General features: G+C 51.0%; 6 protein-coding genes across 6 annotated transcripts; 3 read left to right on the top strand and 3 right to left on the bottom strand.

Moving 5' to 3' along the window:
* Positions 1-253: 253 nt before the first annotated feature.
* V8C40DRAFT_235554 (uncharacterized protein) lies at positions 254-1271 on the bottom strand. The gene is made up of 3 exons (XM_083213870.1): positions 1231-1271; positions 449-1156; positions 254-389 (listed from the first exon to the last, which is right to left on the bottom strand). Exons 2-3 carry the CDS (start codon positions 855-857, stop codon positions 328-330), a joined length of 471 nt encoding a protein of 156 aa, XP_083077013.1. The 5' UTR covers positions 858-1156; positions 1231-1271; the 3' UTR covers positions 254-327.
* A 3086-nt stretch (positions 1272-4357) lies between these two features.
* Positions 4358-4945, top strand: V8C40DRAFT_141010 (uncharacterized protein). Its single transcript, XM_083211203.1, has one exon. The coding sequence runs from the start codon at positions 4443-4445 to the stop codon at positions 4740-4742; it is 300 nt and encodes a 99-aa protein (XP_083077012.1). The 5' UTR covers positions 4358-4442; the 3' UTR covers positions 4743-4945.
* Positions 4946-6542: 1597 nt separating this feature from the next.
* On the bottom strand, positions 6543-8822 carry V8C40DRAFT_262524 (kinase-like domain-containing protein; the record flags this gene model as incomplete). Its single annotated transcript, XM_083219371.1, has 6 exons — positions 6543-7316; positions 7376-7785; positions 7851-8235; positions 8295-8444; positions 8506-8587; positions 8683-8822. The coding sequence occupies 6 exons, from the start codon at positions 8820-8822 to the stop codon at positions 6543-6545; spliced, it is 1941 nt and encodes a 646-aa protein (XP_083077011.1).
* A 1070-nt stretch (positions 8823-9892) lies between these two features.
* V8C40DRAFT_262523 (TRAPP subunit BET5) lies at positions 9893-10479 on the top strand (the record flags this gene model as incomplete). The annotated part of the gene is made up of 3 exons (XM_083219370.1): positions 9893-9929; positions 10002-10301; positions 10376-10479. 3 exons carry the CDS (start codon positions 9893-9895, stop codon positions 10477-10479), a joined length of 441 nt encoding a protein of 146 aa, XP_083077010.1.
* Positions 10480-10836: 357 nt separating this feature from the next.
* On the bottom strand, positions 10837-13002 carry V8C40DRAFT_235537 (Peroxin-3). The gene is made up of 3 exons (XM_083213869.1): positions 12621-13002; positions 12206-12546; positions 10837-12126 (listed from the first exon to the last, which is right to left on the bottom strand). The coding sequence occupies exons 1-3, from the start codon at positions 12776-12778 to the stop codon at positions 11108-11110; spliced, it is 1518 nt and encodes a 505-aa protein (XP_083077009.1). The 5' UTR covers positions 12779-13002; the 3' UTR covers positions 10837-11107.
* A 1587-nt stretch (positions 13003-14589) lies between these two features.
* On the top strand, positions 14590-15419 carry V8C40DRAFT_262521 (autophagy-related protein 101; the record flags this gene model as incomplete). The annotated part of the gene is made up of 2 exons (XM_083219369.1): positions 14590-14665; positions 14758-15419. 2 exons carry the CDS (start codon positions 14590-14592, stop codon positions 15417-15419), a joined length of 738 nt encoding a protein of 245 aa, XP_083077008.1.
* Between the last annotated feature and the right edge of the window lie 730 nt (positions 15420-16149).

Here is a 16149-nt window from a genome sequence, read left to right as displayed (position 1 = left end):
TGTGAAACACTGAAGAGACAGAGGAACAAGCCGAGGCGGGCTAAAACAAAAAAAAATCTTAATTGGGCAAACAAAAAAAGACTGCGGAAGAAAAAAAGGGAAAAAAAGAAAAAAAGAAAAAAAGGACCTCAGGTCTTGCCCGTTTGGGAACCTCTGGCAGCGCTGGCTGGCTGGCGGCCGCCAACGACGTCCAGGGCTGGGCCACGGGGCGTGTACGTACCCGAACCCGAACAATCAATTACTAACACGGGCAAAGTACCGCAGCGTGTAATGTAATGTAATATGGAATAAGCAGCCGCAGGATTCCATCCAGATTGAGATTTGATTTCAGTTCCATGATTTGATTAATTGCACGGGGTGCGGTACGGAGTACAGGCTGTACGGTACAGGTACCAGGACTAAAGCCACACGACGGAGAGGCTCTAGGGGACTGACTTGCGCCCAGCAGCAGTGCGACAGGGCCGAACCTGGCTCGTCTGCGCGCGTGCATCTGCATCAATCAATTGGATCAACGGAACCATGGATATTGATGCTGCATGGCTGCATGTTGCATGTATCGCTACTCGTACATGTCGCCTGTTATTGGCGGCCACGCCCCAAGTACCGATACAGCAAGTGCACAACTTTGCGCCAAGGTGACGGTGGCAGGACTCCTTGTTGCGGTGCTCGCCATCAGATCTCACCACCTGTTGCTGCTTACCTACTTTCGCTGGAACAGGCTCGCGCTGATGCTGATGCTGCAAATCGCTCAGTGGCTGCCGGTGGAGCGGGACACGGCATGGGAGGGAGCTGAGGCAAGACGAGCCAAGAGAGGAGGAGAGAGGAGGAAGAGGAGAGAGGAGGGCGTTGCAAAGCATGACGAAGCCAGGCCGGCTCTGAGCCACGTCCTTAGTAAGATGGTCACTTGTTAGCAGACGCCAGACCTTTCAGCACCGTCACAGGGCGGTGCCGGGATCGGATTACAGTGGCCAAATCGCATGTTGATGGCTGCATGGTTTCACTCAATCAATCAACTGTCATTTGCAATCAAGCGTCTTCGTCTTTCTACCACCAAAGCCTCAACTGTGTACTGTACTTGGCGCTTGTACTGCCACACTCGCCAATGCCTGTCCACACTTCTTGCCAAGCCCAAAGGGGGGGCTACCCTACAGAAATTGTAAGATTAGGTTGATCTGGATGTTTTATTAGCATCCGATGAGATTTGCTGGATTGACTTGACCGCAGGAACAGGGTCCCGTCTTGGCCGCCTCATTTCATGAACTGAGCACTCGGTAATTGCCAGGTGTTTGTAAGGTACTCAGCCGCGCTGACGGTCCAAAGCAGAAGCTCCCAGGGCTTTCGGGTTCGGAATAAATCTCATCAAATCTTTGTTTCCACGTATTATACCTGGCAAGTACAGGTACCAAGTCAGCCCTGAGGATGGGTCCTCGTCAACCAGCTAAGGTAGCGTCCATGTACTGTGCCCTATTACTGTACTCGTAGTCATATGCTGTCAATACCGTATGACTGGCACGCCGATGAGCCACAGACGGCATACGCAAGAAGGATGGACAGCACAGCACAGCACAGAGGAAAAAGATAGCATGAACAACCAAAAAAAAAGGGACCCGTGCTCATCGACATGGCTCCAACGGCCAGTGGCTACACAGAGCAGCGGCTGTCGGTCGGTGCTACCAATAGAAGCCTCCAGGACGAAGGCGCCAAGCATCTTCGGAATGTTTGCAGACCCTGCCCAAGTCATGTATGATGATGATGGTTTGTCGGGGGTCTCACAGAGTCAGTTTTGTTAATCCTCTGCCTCCCGCGGATCCAGAATCCAGCATCCTTGGCACGCCAGCAATGTTGCATTCGGTGCTTCTTGCCCGGAGTCTTGAGCACGCATACCGCTTCTATGGCGCATGTCTGTACAAATAGTTTGGTTGAGTTAGTCATACTATCTATTACCGGCCAGGCTTGTAGGTAATAGCGAGGCATCACAAGCAAATAGGTAACCTGGAAATGATAACTGCCGACAAACCCTTGGGATGGGACTGTAAGCATCAGCACGAATCATGCCACAGCCATGGGCATGTCAATCAATGACATGTCGTTGCCACGGGACAGGTGCGAAATCTGGAGTAAACCTGTCAATACTCTACTATGTATAACACTTTTTCAACTGATTGCATGTAAGGGAGTCTATTTTCCAAGACTACCAAGCATCGTGTTCGCGCACCCAACACACTTCCCCCCACACCCAAGAAAACAACACCTTTGACATTTGATGTCATAGCACGGGAACAGCTCACGAACCAAGACAAAAAAAAAAGATAAAATAAAAAAATTCAACAAAGCCAAGAAAAAAGCTCTTGGCTTAGACGGCCCGCTGAATCTCATTCGACTTGCCCGCCGCCAAGACGGCAGTCGGAAAGTAGGCCAAGTAGCCAAGCCCACGGGACGGTGGCAGTGTTTATTTTAGACTTAACTCGGCCGCTGTAGCGGAACGGCATCTGGCATGTCTCGAGAGAGTGCTGAAATGAAATGAATGAAACTCTAAGGAGGAAATGCTACTATCGAGATAAGGTTTTGAGACAACACCCGTTTTTGGAAATCAGGCGAGGCAATGCCCACAGCCTCGTTTGCTTCGTCATTGACTTCATCTCCCTCTATTTTCTTCAAATTTTTTTTCTTATTTGAATTTTTCCCGCCTTTCCCTTTCCAATTGGCGTCTTGGATTTTCCATTTTCTTAGCACAGGTCTTGGTACACTCGCGGAGGTATAGATACATGCGGTACGTACTATTCCTACCGATTCCAGGCCCGTCGACCCCATAAGTGCATTCAGGCGCCATCACCGTGGGCACAAATCCACTTGCTCCGCCATTGAGCGAAAAAAAGAGACACATATTCGTACGGTAAGAAGAAAATAAGGGTTAGGTAGAGCTATTCACCTGATTAACCACGTCCCCCCGCGCGAACTGCTTCTTGCCTTGTACTCCATGCTCGTGCCACCCAACCGCAGCATGCATGCGCATCAAAGAGGAGCGAAAAAGGACCCTGGATTGGAGAAAAAAAGGACTATTCCAATACTAGCCGTGCGACTCTATAGTTTGATGCACGAGGATTGAGGAGAAGAAGGAGAGAGAAGAGGACAACAAGGACTGGGGAAGGTGCCGCTAGAATGAGTTTGGTCTAAGTTGTCAATAATCAATGTTGATACTACTACTCGTACTTGGTAAGCAAAAAGGCGGGAAACAAGCAGAACTAGAAAAAATAAAAAGCAAATCGAATTGAATACTCCGTACTGTAGTTAGACTTGCTAGACTAACATGCAAAGCCGGCATCACGAAGCGGTATGCAATCTACAGAAGCCCCGAGTTATCGCCTCGGAAGCACATACGCGCTCATTCCGAATTAACCAGCATAGATTAATTAATTGATCAATCAATTAATCATTTAATTAGTAGGGTAGTGCTCCTGATTTAGCCACAATATAACGCCTGCAGCGACAATCGTCCCCTCATTGCTTGAGTCGCACAAACCCCAAAGTCTAACACGCTCGCCTCTCATCCTCACTTCTTACTCGCATGAGCTCATGCTCACCCTGTCACCTTTCCCCTCCTCTCTCCTCTCCCTCTCGCTAAATTCGGTGCAGTACATAGTGATAGTCGACATGCGAGTGTAAATCTCCCATTGTCTTCATGGATTGTTACATGCATGACCCCAAAGAAGAAGAAATAATAGAGCCGAATATCAATCATCCTCTACTCGTGCACCGCATCCTTTCCGTGTTGGACAGCACATGCATATCCCCCTCCCCCCATGCAAAGAAACACCAAGCAATGCAAAGCAGCAACAAAAAATGACAAAGCGGAAAAAACAGAAACAACGCTATCCCTGCATCCTAAAACCTTTATCGCCAACCCTCCGATTCTGGCCCATTCTCATCCCTCCTCCTCTTTCGTTGCCTTCTATCCCACTCAGGCGGCCTCCAACTATGCCTCACTTGACCACTGCACTGCACAATACAGGTACGTGCATGCGTACACGTATGTACGAAAACAACCCTAGCCCAGAGCCGCCCCTCGCCCATGAACGTCATTTCACATATAGTATTGGTTTTGCGACTCCGTCCACACACGTATTTCCCGCTTGGCGCATCCCCGAGTTTGAGCCAGATGCCGAAAGGGAGGGGGGGAAGGATCAAGACTTTGTGACGCCCAGAAACATACATCAGAGCACTTTTACTTTCATTTCCCATCCTTTTGAGACGAAAATGGTACATCCAGTATGATAGAACAGCTCTACAGATACACTTAGACATACAGAGCACATACAGAGCAAATCCCCAGTATTCAGAGCCCAACGGAGAGATATCCACTCACCCCCAGGCCTGTTGCTAAAAGCGTCGCTGTTATGATCTCATAGGTCAGATAGCCTTCGGCTCAATCATCCCCCCATCTTATGCCCATAGCCTCGGATCCCGTATCGTGCGGACCAAGGTCAAAAGGAAGAAAAGAAAAAAGAAAAAACGAGCCTATTCTTATTCAAGTTACATTTCCCTTTCACACAAGATTATTACCAACTACAACTACTCCGCTACTCCGTCCGCCCTATTGCTTCATAATTCCTGGTCTTGTACTATTACTTCGTACCTACATAGAATCTCACTCTGGCCCTTTTGTAAGCAGCTCCAATCAATCCCATTCCGTCCTTTTCTCTCCTCTTCTCGTCTCTTCTCGTCTCTCCACTCTCACCATGTAATACCCCGACCGCCACTCGCATGCTACCTGTATGTACTGTACAGACTTACTCAGACGTGGGAAGTGCCGGGGGTGGTATCATGCCCGCCACCGTACCGTACCGTGGAACTGCGGATCTAAGCGGCGCGAGTGAGACGATGCTGAGCTTGCCCAGCTCCTCCGTTTTGTCGATCTGCGTGCTTTTCCGGGTCTCCTCTCCTGATGTCACAATCTAGGGTCTACATACGGAGTACTGGGCACAAAACAACGACGAACAACAAAGGGACCTGTCATCAAAGTTCTTGTTTTCCCTCCCCCCTTTCCCTGATCCTGCATCCCCGTCCCTCTCCGATCCTCTCTATCAAATGCCTCTTTTCAATTTCAATTTTCCCTCAGGCTTGTCAACGCTCGTGCCGTCCTCCTCACATCTCAGTGGCTCCCTCCCGTTCGTCGCTCGCCTGTTGTTTGTGCTCGGATAACGCAGACCAGCACCCCCGGGTTCCCTTCCTGTTGGGAACTTCAGCTTGGGGAGGGGTTCCTTGACGCAAGTATAGCCGCCCATGGGATCACTGACCATGCTGCCACCACATACATACATACATAGCTCGAAGGAAACACCCCGGCATGTAGACTTAGACACCGATTCTTGGCTCTGATAGCCGACACGTCGCGTCTTGGTGCTGCCGGCTATCGTCACTGGGCATGCGGCCTTGGAGCTACATCGTTCCTGGGCGATGAATTGCGCGCGCATTTCTTATCCATTGGTTCTAGACTTCAGCCTGTGCGTCGTGCAGTGGCATCTCCGGGCATACCTCTCGACAGCCTCTCAGAAATCCGCATGCTCATGCTTGCTCTGTCTCGTTCGTTCGTCTGCCACATGGCCCAAGCTTTTGAACCCCCCGCCCAGACCAGGCACGGAACGCGGGTAGGGACATTTTGTGTCAGGGGTCTGCGTGGGTGATAACGCGCCTCGAAAGCCTCGCCAGCCAACAAACTGGATTATTGGCAGGATGCATCTCAGATCACATCGTGAGACATTTTCTTCTAGATTGAGCAGCTCCCTGGCATGTGCTGCCTACCCGAGCCGCAAGGGTTGGTTGACATACAGCTGACACTGAGCGAGGATATGGGCTTCCCCCCAGCGTCGGAAAGCGGTATCTTTCTTTTGCTCTGATTTAAACATTCCATGCTCCTCTTTGCGCGTGGCGCCTCCCTAATCTCCTCCCCGTACTGTACTGTACATGTACATCGTGCCGGTTGACATGGGCCGGGCTTCATTCATTCGCCTTGTCTTTTTTTTCCTATCCCCCTTCACACCACCATCCGTAATCGTCACTGCCGTGGTAATGCAGTAACGGTCTCACCGACCGTTCTAGAAATCACTAACGTCGTGTTCCCCCTACGTCTCTTAGCTCACCAATCTTGTTGCCTTCTTGGAGCGGTGAGCGCAATTCTCACTGTCGCGCCGGAGATTGCTTCTCCACACAATTAATGGAAATGATAGTCTCAGCCTACATCATGATAATGTATCCCGAGTAGCGTACTGTAGGAGCGTAGTATCCGATTGGAGATGGCTGCACACGAGCCCGTTTCAAGACTTTCTGTTGGACGCCCTTTATAAACGCTGCTTCGTTGGCAAAAGTATACTTGTACACACTTCGATAAGGAGTCTATCCGCCGGAGGGGGGTTGGTCAATGATGCTTCGTATCTCATGTGTCTCAATTGTGCCGAGATGATTTCTTGTAAGTGCTCACAATCCGGCCGCTTGGCACAACAAAGTCGAGTTGAGATGGACGCGCTAGTTTGAGACCCGGCGACAGCCTAATTTTGGTCTCTTGTCTTGCTGCTATTCTCGGGTGTATCTGAGACTTTGACTTTGGAGATTTTGGACACGAGATCGGCCAATTTATTGCCTGGATGGAGAGGGAGAGGGTCTAGAAGCTGCTTGGAATTCTCTTTGGCAGTCTTCATAGGGGATGGTGAGACGGCAGCCTCATCCACCAAGTTTTCCAGTTTCTTAAAATAGTCCTTCTCCTTGATGTGCTTCGTCAGATACAGGATGGGATTGCTTGGTTGGTTCGGTTTCATGCGCTCCTTGATTGCTTCTTCATAGGCTCGGTCGTACACGTTGAAGTCGACTGCAGTAGGCGAGTCAGACACAACATCAGGTGTCTTTTCATCCATGGAAAAGGCATCCCTTGCGCCCGTGCCGATGCCCAAGAATGGTGGCTCTTGCTCGCTAGTGGCGGTTTCCTGATCTTGGGGCTTTTCCTCTCCGGCTTCGGACGTAAGAATAGTCTTTTGTTGTGTGATGAGTGCCGCAATGTCGGCAACTGATGTGTTGGTGTTGGCAGTTTCCGTTGGTTTGCGCCCTTCTGGTTCGCCTGCAGGCGGGGAAATGCCTTTCTTGCGTCTGCTAGCTATCAAGGAACACCTGAACCGATGAATGGCCTTCATTACACAGAGGAGATGGTTCATCTTTCTTGTAAAGGCACGACTAAGCTCCAGTTCGTTCGGTGGCTCTACGGGGTTTGCGCAGTTTTCTTCAGTTGAAAGCAATGGGTCGGTCCCCTCCTTGGTCACCCAGGGATGTTCCTGTGAAAAAGTAAGCATCTAGATTGTGCCTGGTTGATTCTTAGAGCATTGCTACTTACTCGAAGCTCTGGCATGGTGATTCGTGTTTCCGGGTTTTTGTCTAGTAGCCTGCCCATCAGGTCGATAAAGGACGGAGACTCATCTTTTGGTAGTTCTGGCTCCTCGGTCTTGATGGCTTCGTAAATCTCGAGCATAGCCTCCTTGTTGAAAGGGATTCTGCCGTACTTGAGACAGTAGAGAGTGACGCCCATGGACCAGATGTCTGCAGCCGTCCCGGAAACCTTGTCATGCTTGCTACACAGTTCAGGAGGCAAAAAGGCGGGCGAACCAGCAGACTTGGCTGTTCTCATGTTGGTTGGCTTTTCAAACATTTCTGAGACTCCAAAGTCAACAACTTTAAGGACATCATCTTCTGACAGCAGGAGGTTGTCAGGTTTGATATCACGGTGAATGACGCCCTGGGCATGTACTGTGAAAGTGTTAGCAATAGTGACGGCAATTCAGGAAGGAGCTGAAACCGTATGCTTGACTTACGGTACTCAATCCCCAATATCAAATCTCGGAACCAAAATCTGCACTCCTCGTCGGGATATGGTTCTGCCTGTTCGCCTAATCCGACCTTCATAATGACCCCCTTCTTGCACATCTCCATGACGATGTATAGAGAATCTTCATCCGGATCATCGAGTACCTCGATCAGCTGGGCCAAGTTGGGGTGATTGAGTTTCTTCATAATTGCAATCTCTTCTCGGATGTAGAATAGCGCATCGTTCTTTTCACTGTCTCTCAACCCCATGAGCTGGGAAGGCATGATGCCTCCCCTACCAGGCATGCGTCGTGCTGGTCCGCCAGGGCCTTGACGCATGGCCATGGACTGTGCGCGTCTTCGTAGGCGGACTTTGGAGAACTCTTTGACAGCCTACAGACTCATTATAAGCAAGAGAGGGGGGCTAAGAAGTTTAAAAGGGTGAGACTCACAAACTCATTCCCAAACTGATCTGTCGCCAGGTGAACAGCGCCGTAAGAGCCTCGCCCAATTTCCTCTTGGATCACATATTGGTTTATTCTATGGTGAGTTCGACCATCGGTTTCATCATTGGAGAACTCGACACGGGCGTCCAGAGTTTCCTGTTTTGAGAAATTAGTTTACTTTTACAGACCAACCAACTGATGAACTGAGAAGAATTACTTTGATCTCACGATGCGCACTGGGAGTGCGTTTATGCTGTCTTATCGGACTTGCGAAGCCAGCGAGACGAACGGGTTCAGTGCTAGAGCATGCGAAGAAGATATCAGCACTCGCGACAAACCACACAGCGACGATGAGGCTCAGGTCAACCTCCTCGACACTTGATAGTTTACTTACACGGCAGATGCCAGAGAGGGCCGATCTTCCGGTACATCGTCGCGATCGTTGACGGTGAGTCTGGGCGACTGAAGGCCGTACGGAGGCGCCGATTTGACGCTCTTGACGCCGTAACCGGGTGACTGTGGAGGCGTCTCCATGATGGCGGCAGAATGCGCAACTGGGCGTCAACAAGAGAAAGAGTTGCTTGATCGATCTCGTGTCGCGTGCGCTTGTTTTCTTCACAGATCCAAGATACAGATCTGGCGACAAAAGTTGTAGTTGAGTTGAGGAGCCGGCAAATACTCTCGGCCTCCCCACCGCATGCCTTGCGCCACGTCAAAAGCACAGCAAGCAGTTCGCGCGCCAGGGCTGTTAAATATGTGGTGAGGCTGAAGTCGAGCCAGCCCACCCATTGGAGGGGTAGAAGAATGATGGCTGCATTTGCATCCTCTGTTAAGCGGGGGCGTCAAATGCAAGCACTCGATTGGTAGCGCACATGTCGAAAATCAGCCCGCAGCACTAATAATAGCCTGTCACTGCTTATCATAAGGCAATACGCGTTATTATTGATTTCCGAGAATTGTGTAGTTACAATATTTGTATAATGGAGAACTTACTTTACTTGATGAATGAGCTCTCATGGGCTGGCACTGGGTTTAGAGCTACCGGGAGGACGAGATGGTTGGCTAAGTCGGTATAAGTCAATGAGTGACAGACAGGTATAACAATATGGTTATTTCAGCCTCACTAAATCTATGACTTGTCTAACATGCCTCTGATTTTGGCCTAGCAAGACTTAGTTCTACTTTATAGTTTCTAGTACAGAAGATGAAGAAGCATCGAGTAGTAAAGCTTCAAGGTTTCACTACTAATGAATGAGCACCATGCCACCCAGTTGAGCGTTGAGCGCTACAGACCTCCATAGTGGGCTCCAACAGTGGGCACCCCGCCATCTTTACTGAAAGCTGCCAGTGGATTAGATAACCGAGGCCAGCTGCCCCCCCTGGACCCTGGAACGACGACACTCCAACACCAAAGCCGCCACTTCTTGACGGAGCTCGTTCGTCCTGCGAGACGATACGACAGCACTCTCTCCTCCATACCAGGCCATTGATCTGGCGCGTCTAGTGTCTAGCCTCTACTCTTGAGTCGCCGACACCGTCCTCCCTGCGAACCCCAATAAAACAGATCAGAACCATAACATATTGCGCGCGACAAGCTGCCCAACATGGTTGTCTACTCCTTCTACATCTTCGACCGCCACAGTACGCCTGTCCACCAGCAACACCTCTCCCCTCTCGTCCACACTCACCCGCTCTAACCGTCCAACCTTCCAGCCGAGTGCGTCTACGTCAAGTCATGGATGGCGGCCGAGGGCCCCGGAACAGCCGCGCCCGTCCTGTCCACCTCCTCGGACAACGCCAAGCTCGTCTTCGGAACCGTCTTCTCCCTCCGCAACATGGTCCGCAAGCTCGGCGGCGACGACGACGCCTTCATCAGCTACCGCACGGGGCAGTACAAGCTGCACTTCTACGAGACGCCCGCGAACCTTCGCTTCGTCATGCTTACGGACACGGGCTCGGCCAGCATGCGGAATGTGCTGCACCAGATATACATCAACCTATGGGTGGAATATGGTATGATTTTGCGGTTTCCTTGGTGGAGCGCCTTTTTATTGCAAAATAAATGGCTAATCTGTTTGGTTGTATAGTCGTCAAGAATCCGCTTGCACCAGTCGAGCACAAGGGGGGCGCGGGTGTCAATAACGAGCTCTTTGAACTTGGCTTGGACCAGTTCATAAGGGGCATGATGTGAGCACGCAGCATACTGTAAAGCTTCACAGGTGGAACGAAACATTTTAAAGTGCGGAGACTACAAGCAGTAACGACGATGGCAACCTCCCTAATGCTCACGAAATGGGAGCTTTCAGGCGCTGATCTGTCACACTTCCCTAACTTGTAGCTGGGGCACTACAGAATCTGGTCGCCTCTGGTTAAGATACCTGGACCTGCAAGAGAGGAGAGGTGCAAGCGACGAGGCGTTTGTGGGGATGGACGATTCAAGAAGCTCTCGCTAGGTGGCTTTGGAGAATCCGCAGGTCATGGCACCCAGACAAACCTGTCTGTGGTTGGAGCCGTAGAATCTGGGGCACAGGCTCGCAAGAGGGATCATCCTCATCTTTAGAATAGACCAAGCGCCAATCTCTGAGCGCCGGGGACAACGTGGGATATATCGTTATATGCCGTTTGCTAAGTCTGCCAACACCATTATAATACCAAAACAGAGAAGAAAGATAAAGCAAAAGAACAAAACCATTAAATCTTTGTAGTCATCCATCCCGCCCCTTTGCAACCAAAAATGATTACCAAACCTGTAGAATGCATCAAATCTTTACTCTTTACTATACAAGTATGCGCATTGTTGTACCGCTTCCTATTCTTCTTCAAGCTCTCTTATCCGCTGCCCTTGCCCATGCGCCTTCAAGGTCAGCAGTAGCCTGAGGCTCAACAATGACGACGCTGCTCTCGACCTGGGTTGACTGAGACTGGGTGTCTTCAGACTTGAGGTAAACAGCGCTCTCCATGAGCCCGTCTTCCTTCATTTCATTCTCCCAGTTGCTAGAGTATACAACTGCAGAGAAGGCCTCGAGATCGCGCACCGTCTCCATTTCCTGGAGATACTCATTTGGCATGCCGTTGCCAATGACGTGAGCCTGTCGTGTCAATACAGAGAGAATCTTGGGTAGGAGAATGGCCCTAGTTCGCTTGAGGCTGGCCGTCGTTGCCACCGCAGTGGGGGCATCGTCCAGAGAAAACTCGAAAGCCTCGGTGGCCAGCTTCTTATCCACTAGCAACGAGAATCCAGAGTCGAGAATCAGGGTCAGAACGTGTGAAAAGGCCGGTGATTCGATCAGATCAGCCGTCTCATCAAGCAGCCGTCTCAGTGCGGCGGGCGAAACCTGGGCGCCGTCCTGAGGGCCCATACCTGCGTCGTCCAAGATACCGGACTCACGGATAACCTCGTCCTCCTTGTCTTTAGGAGGCAACAGGAAGGCCAGCCAATCCGATCCCTTGCGTTCGTTGGAGGATCCTTCAATGAGCTTCCTGACCTCTGCGGTCAACTGGGAGACGCGGTCAAAGGTGACAAGGTCGCGGGGGCTGAGGCTGCCAAAGACGGTTCGTACAGAGCTCTCTACGCGTTGCATGACTTCGATCCACCCCTTATTTAGCAACCACCAGCTAAAGGTCAAGTACTTGCGGTTCGTGTCGAAGTCGCTGCCGTATGTCTGGTTGGGGTTATCATCGTCATTGTTCTCAAGGTTGATGGTGGCCTGTTGGCTGCCAGTGGCGAGAGCAACAACGCTGGATAAGTAGCTGCGTCGACCCAGCAGGTTTAGCTGGACCCTGGTGAGCATGGTAAGGAGGGCGAGGGTGTAGATGAGCGTGAATGATCTTGTAATGGCTGTATAAAACAAGCATTGTCAGTATACCCTCTTCATCTCGCATGCGTCGGCATGGGTAAACAAGCAAGTGGCGCGTACCGCTGATGGTGAGGTCATCCCACAGCTGCCTCTTGGTCTTTCGTGGTCTTGGAGGAGCGAGCTCCGATTGGGAACCATCTGTAGTGAAGGGCATGCCGATATCAACAGGCACGCTGATGGTGCTCTTGCTATCATCTTCGGTGAGGGTGGTATCGGCAATACTGGGCGGGCTAGTCGTCTGAATGCCCTTGAGGCTCCTTGCCGAGCTCTTGATCTGCTGGATCTCGTAGGTGATGCGCTCCGTGTTCAGGGCCGTGATGACGTTGCCGGTGGCGGTGGGCAGGAGAGCCAGGACGGTAAACGTGCAGTCTTCCTGGTTCTGCTCGAATCGACGGCGAAGACTAGAATAGCCCGACTTGGTTGGCAACGGAGAGAGAGATAGAGAGATAAACATGGTAAGACAGCCACAACTTACTTCTCCTTGGCGATTCGGTCGCTGCTCATGCGCTCGCGCGCATCGTTGATCTTGGACAGCACATACTGCGTCACGGCATAGCCGGCACCGACAACTCCAACGCCGATGGCAATTGGCGTCCGGTTCCGATGCAGCCAGCGCCGGGCTGAAGAGAACATGTTGGGCAGCGCTGCACAGGTCAGATCGGGTCGGGTCGAATCGAATCAGAAGGTCATGGATCAGCAATTCGGCGACATGTACGAAATATCTCGGGTTCCTGTGAGTTCGGGGGAGAGACGCGGACTCGAAATCGCAGACACAGCAGACGGAACACGTCGCACAGAGGCTGCAGGGCCGTTGCAATGGAAAAGTCGCGATGGTGGTTGAGATTGGAGCTCAACTGTGTTTGGTTCAATGTTTGCAGCGTGCCTCGGTTCTGCTCAGCGCCACGGGGCACCGGGGTCTCTAATTGGCGTCTTCGGCAAGGGGTCAATGGCACGAGCAAGGAGTACGCGGCAGGTACGGGTGCACTCGCGGCGGACAGTGCTAAGAGGGCTGTAGAAGCGGGTACCAGACAGGTATCTCTCGGGACCCGTGCTGTAAGGCAAGGCCCGCCGATTAGTATTCCGGGGGCCTGTTGGGTGTATGCACGCACTAATGAAGATGCTCTTAGTTGCATGTGTTATTCTCAGATATTGATTGATTACTGCAATGACTTCACAGCTGGTGGGCTTGATGCCGGAAGAAACACACCCATCGGAACAATACCCATCTAGGCAGAGATGCTTATTTCCTCGCGGATCTTCTTAAAGCTCCCGTCTTACCCGGAAGTGGAAGTCGTATGTTGAGAACAGGTTTGGAGGTAGGGATTCCACAAAAGGGTGTCGCCTAGGATAATGCTCACGATGCAAGTACAGGTATGTAATGATCAACTGATTAGAAAAGATGTACTCGCCTGAATGATTTCAAGGCAAACAATATCCGGGGTTATCTGCCTGCTGTACAATACTGGTAGCCATCTCATCCTCCTCCCTCGGTCAACGTTGAAACATTCAAGCTTATCTCTTATCGCAGCTGGCGCATGTATGTACTCTATACTCGTAGTCGTAGTAGCCAGCAGAAAATTGGGCTGGGCTGGGCTGAGCTCGAATGTCACTACGACAGTCGAGTTCCAGTGACGTGACTGTGCGCATTTCCCGATCGATCCCCACGCCACAACTGGTGCCACTAGAGCTGAATTGGCACCAGGCAGTGCACCTTCAGCTGCTGTCCGTCAGTGCAAGCAAGCAAGTTTAGTGGCATGCCAGGCCAGGCTTGCCAGGCTGCACTGCACCCAGCCAGTCACCGGCCGGCAAATAATACCTGCACCAGCCAAAAAGAAAACCACCCGGACAAGCATCATTCCTCCAAGGATGTTTAATTTTTTTTTGCCCCTCTCCAGCTCTCTCACTCCCCCACCCCCTCGCTTCAATTGTCTGCTTGCATACCACAGGGCATAATTTTATTTTATTCTCATCTCGCTGCATTTTTCTTATTTTTTTCGCCTCCTCCTTGGATTGCTCCCTGCAATCGCCCGCAGCGAATTCGGCACCTCCTTTGCTTTCCGCGTCTAGGCGCTGTGGCTGTCGCAAACTCCAACCTCCTGTCACTGGCCTTGCTGGGTACCATAGACGGTAGCACTGCTAGTCAAGCCTCGACATCTTGGTCTGGTGACTCCCTCTCCTGCTGACGACTCACCTCTTGACCGTGGCTCGTGTTTAAAAACATCCAGCAATGCGCCGATTCGCCCAGCAGTCGAGATAACACTGGCCCAATCCATTTCTTCTTCTTTGATTTCAGCGCTTCCCACTGGCGGTGACATCGATAATTGATCGCAGAGAGAGAGAGTCCAAGTCTGAAGCGAAAGAGGCAAAATTTTCTTCCTCGCTGCTTTCCCTTTCCGACCCTCCTTTTACCAGCCACGGCTACCTTGCTCCCCTGGAAAGAAGAAATGGATCAGCAAAAACCCCCGGAATTCATACTCGACGTCTTTACGGATCCTCGATCTGTTCGCGACGTGGTTAAAGGTACTTGATTGGCCTCGTCAGCCCTATGCGACAAGCGCCCCGTTGTCGTCGCATCGACAAGCCTCTTTCAGCTAACACAGCGAACAACACAGGCATACTGCACACAATTTTCTTTAACCGATTCTTTCCTTCTCTCGCCCCCCGAACGCACGAGGTCTTGGATGTCACTCTTCCCTTCGTCAACGACGATGAGCTGGAGACGCTAATCGAGCAGCGCGCCTATGCGCTGGAGCGCCAGCTCGATGCTGAACGACTATCCAATTCGGGCGGCCAGGCTGGAGGCGCACCGATCAAGGGAGACAGAATGAGCGGCCCTGGCATGGGAGACGGCGGCAGCGGAGGAAGGGGCCAGATCACCGTCCAGTTCTTCGAACGAAAACGCAAGAAGGCCTGGCCGTTTGGCCGCGCAGACGAAGAGGTCTGCTGGGAAACATGGACAATCAAAGTCACTGTCGCTGAACCGAGAACGGAAAATGGTATGTTTACTGCTGCACATAGCTCGAACGCTCCCAACCTTCCTACAACCTCCAAGCTCCATACTAAGACAAGATCGGATCGAAATGTAGAACGAGCCAAAGTCCGCAGAGCCATGGAGCAAACCCTCTTCGCAACCGCCATGAAAATCGTCACCTTTGTCAACACCCACAAAGACCACATCCCCCCGATCACCACTCAGGGCGGCAACCCTTTCCCCTACAAGATCAACCTCGAGTCCAAGGAGACCAGCTGGGCGTCTCGCATACGCATCTACTAGACTTGACACGAAACTGGACTACACAACTCTCTTTAAATGCCAAACTCCGAAGATTGACTTCTTCACACATCCTTCTTTACTTTTAACAACCGGTTTCTACGACAAACGAGCAACAATGACAAATAAAAGGGTTGACTGATAGATTTTTTTTCTGATTTCACGGGAGGGAGGAAAGGGCTGCGTCTGCGCCCAGTTAGGCACTTTTTCGATGTAGGCAACTGTATATATGAGCTCTACATGAGGCGTTTTGGGTATCGGCGTGGGAGACAAGACATTTATTTTTCAACAAGCTTAATGTAACGAACGATCCAAAGGTAGATACCCCCCGAGTTCACACGACACACATGCACACAGTCATGTGCAATGTTATATGGAGCAGGCTGGGGGCTGGGGGCGAAGGAGGGGAACACATGAACCAGCCTGAGTCACACATCTTTACGCTGGTAGCTATCAAGTATTAGACACAGACACGGCACTGGTGCAAACAATACATCAAATCTTGAAAGCAAGCAGTCAATTGAACTTGATATCAAAAAAAAAAAAAATAAAGTCAATCGCCTTCTTTTGGAAAAAAGGTACAACTAGAGAGCCTACAGCACACATAAAGAGCAAAACACCCAAGCCTGTCCGACAGGGGAATAATCCCAAAAGCGAATCCGTTCCCAATCCCTTAGTAGAAAAAGAAAAAGCCCAACAAGGAAATAAAATTCAAACATGAGCCAAGCCAAGT

Source organism: Trichoderma camerunense (assembly GCF_050948025.1).
Source record: "Trichoderma camerunense strain CBS 138272 chromosome Unknown V8C40scaffold_3, whole genome shotgun sequence".
Lineage (NCBI taxonomy): Eukaryota > Fungi > Ascomycota > Sordariomycetes > Hypocreales > Hypocreaceae > Trichoderma > Trichoderma camerunense.
The sequence above is the reverse complement of the archived record's forward strand: the minus strand, read 5'-3'. Positions and strand labels throughout refer to the sequence as shown.

Excerpts from the sequence above, each read along its gene's own strand:
- V8C40DRAFT_235554 (XM_083213870.1), bottom strand. The coding sequence starts at position 857 with ATGCTTTGCAACGCCCTCCTCTCTCCTCTTCCTCCTCTCTCCTCCTCT. Across the intron at positions 390-448 it reads GGTTCGGCCCTGTCGCACTG|CTGTACCGTACAGCCTGTAC; the intron begins CTGCTGGGCGCA and ends TAGTCCTGGTAC.
- V8C40DRAFT_235537 (XM_083213869.1), bottom strand. The coding sequence starts at position 12,778 with ATGTTCTCTTCAGCCCGGCGCTGGCTGCATCGGAACCGGACGCCAATT. Across the intron at positions 12,547-12,620 it reads GACCGAATCGCCAAGGAGAA|TCTTCGCCGTCGATTCGAGC; the intron begins GTAAGTTGTGGC and ends GGGCTATTCTAG. Across the intron at positions 12,127-12,205 it reads GGATGACCTCACCATCAGCG|CCATTACAAGATCATTCACG; the intron begins GTACGCGCCACT and ends TGTTTTATACAG.
- V8C40DRAFT_141010 (XM_083211203.1), top strand. The coding sequence starts at position 4,443 with ATGCCCATAGCCTCGGATCCCGTATCGTGCGGACCAAGGTCAAAAGGA.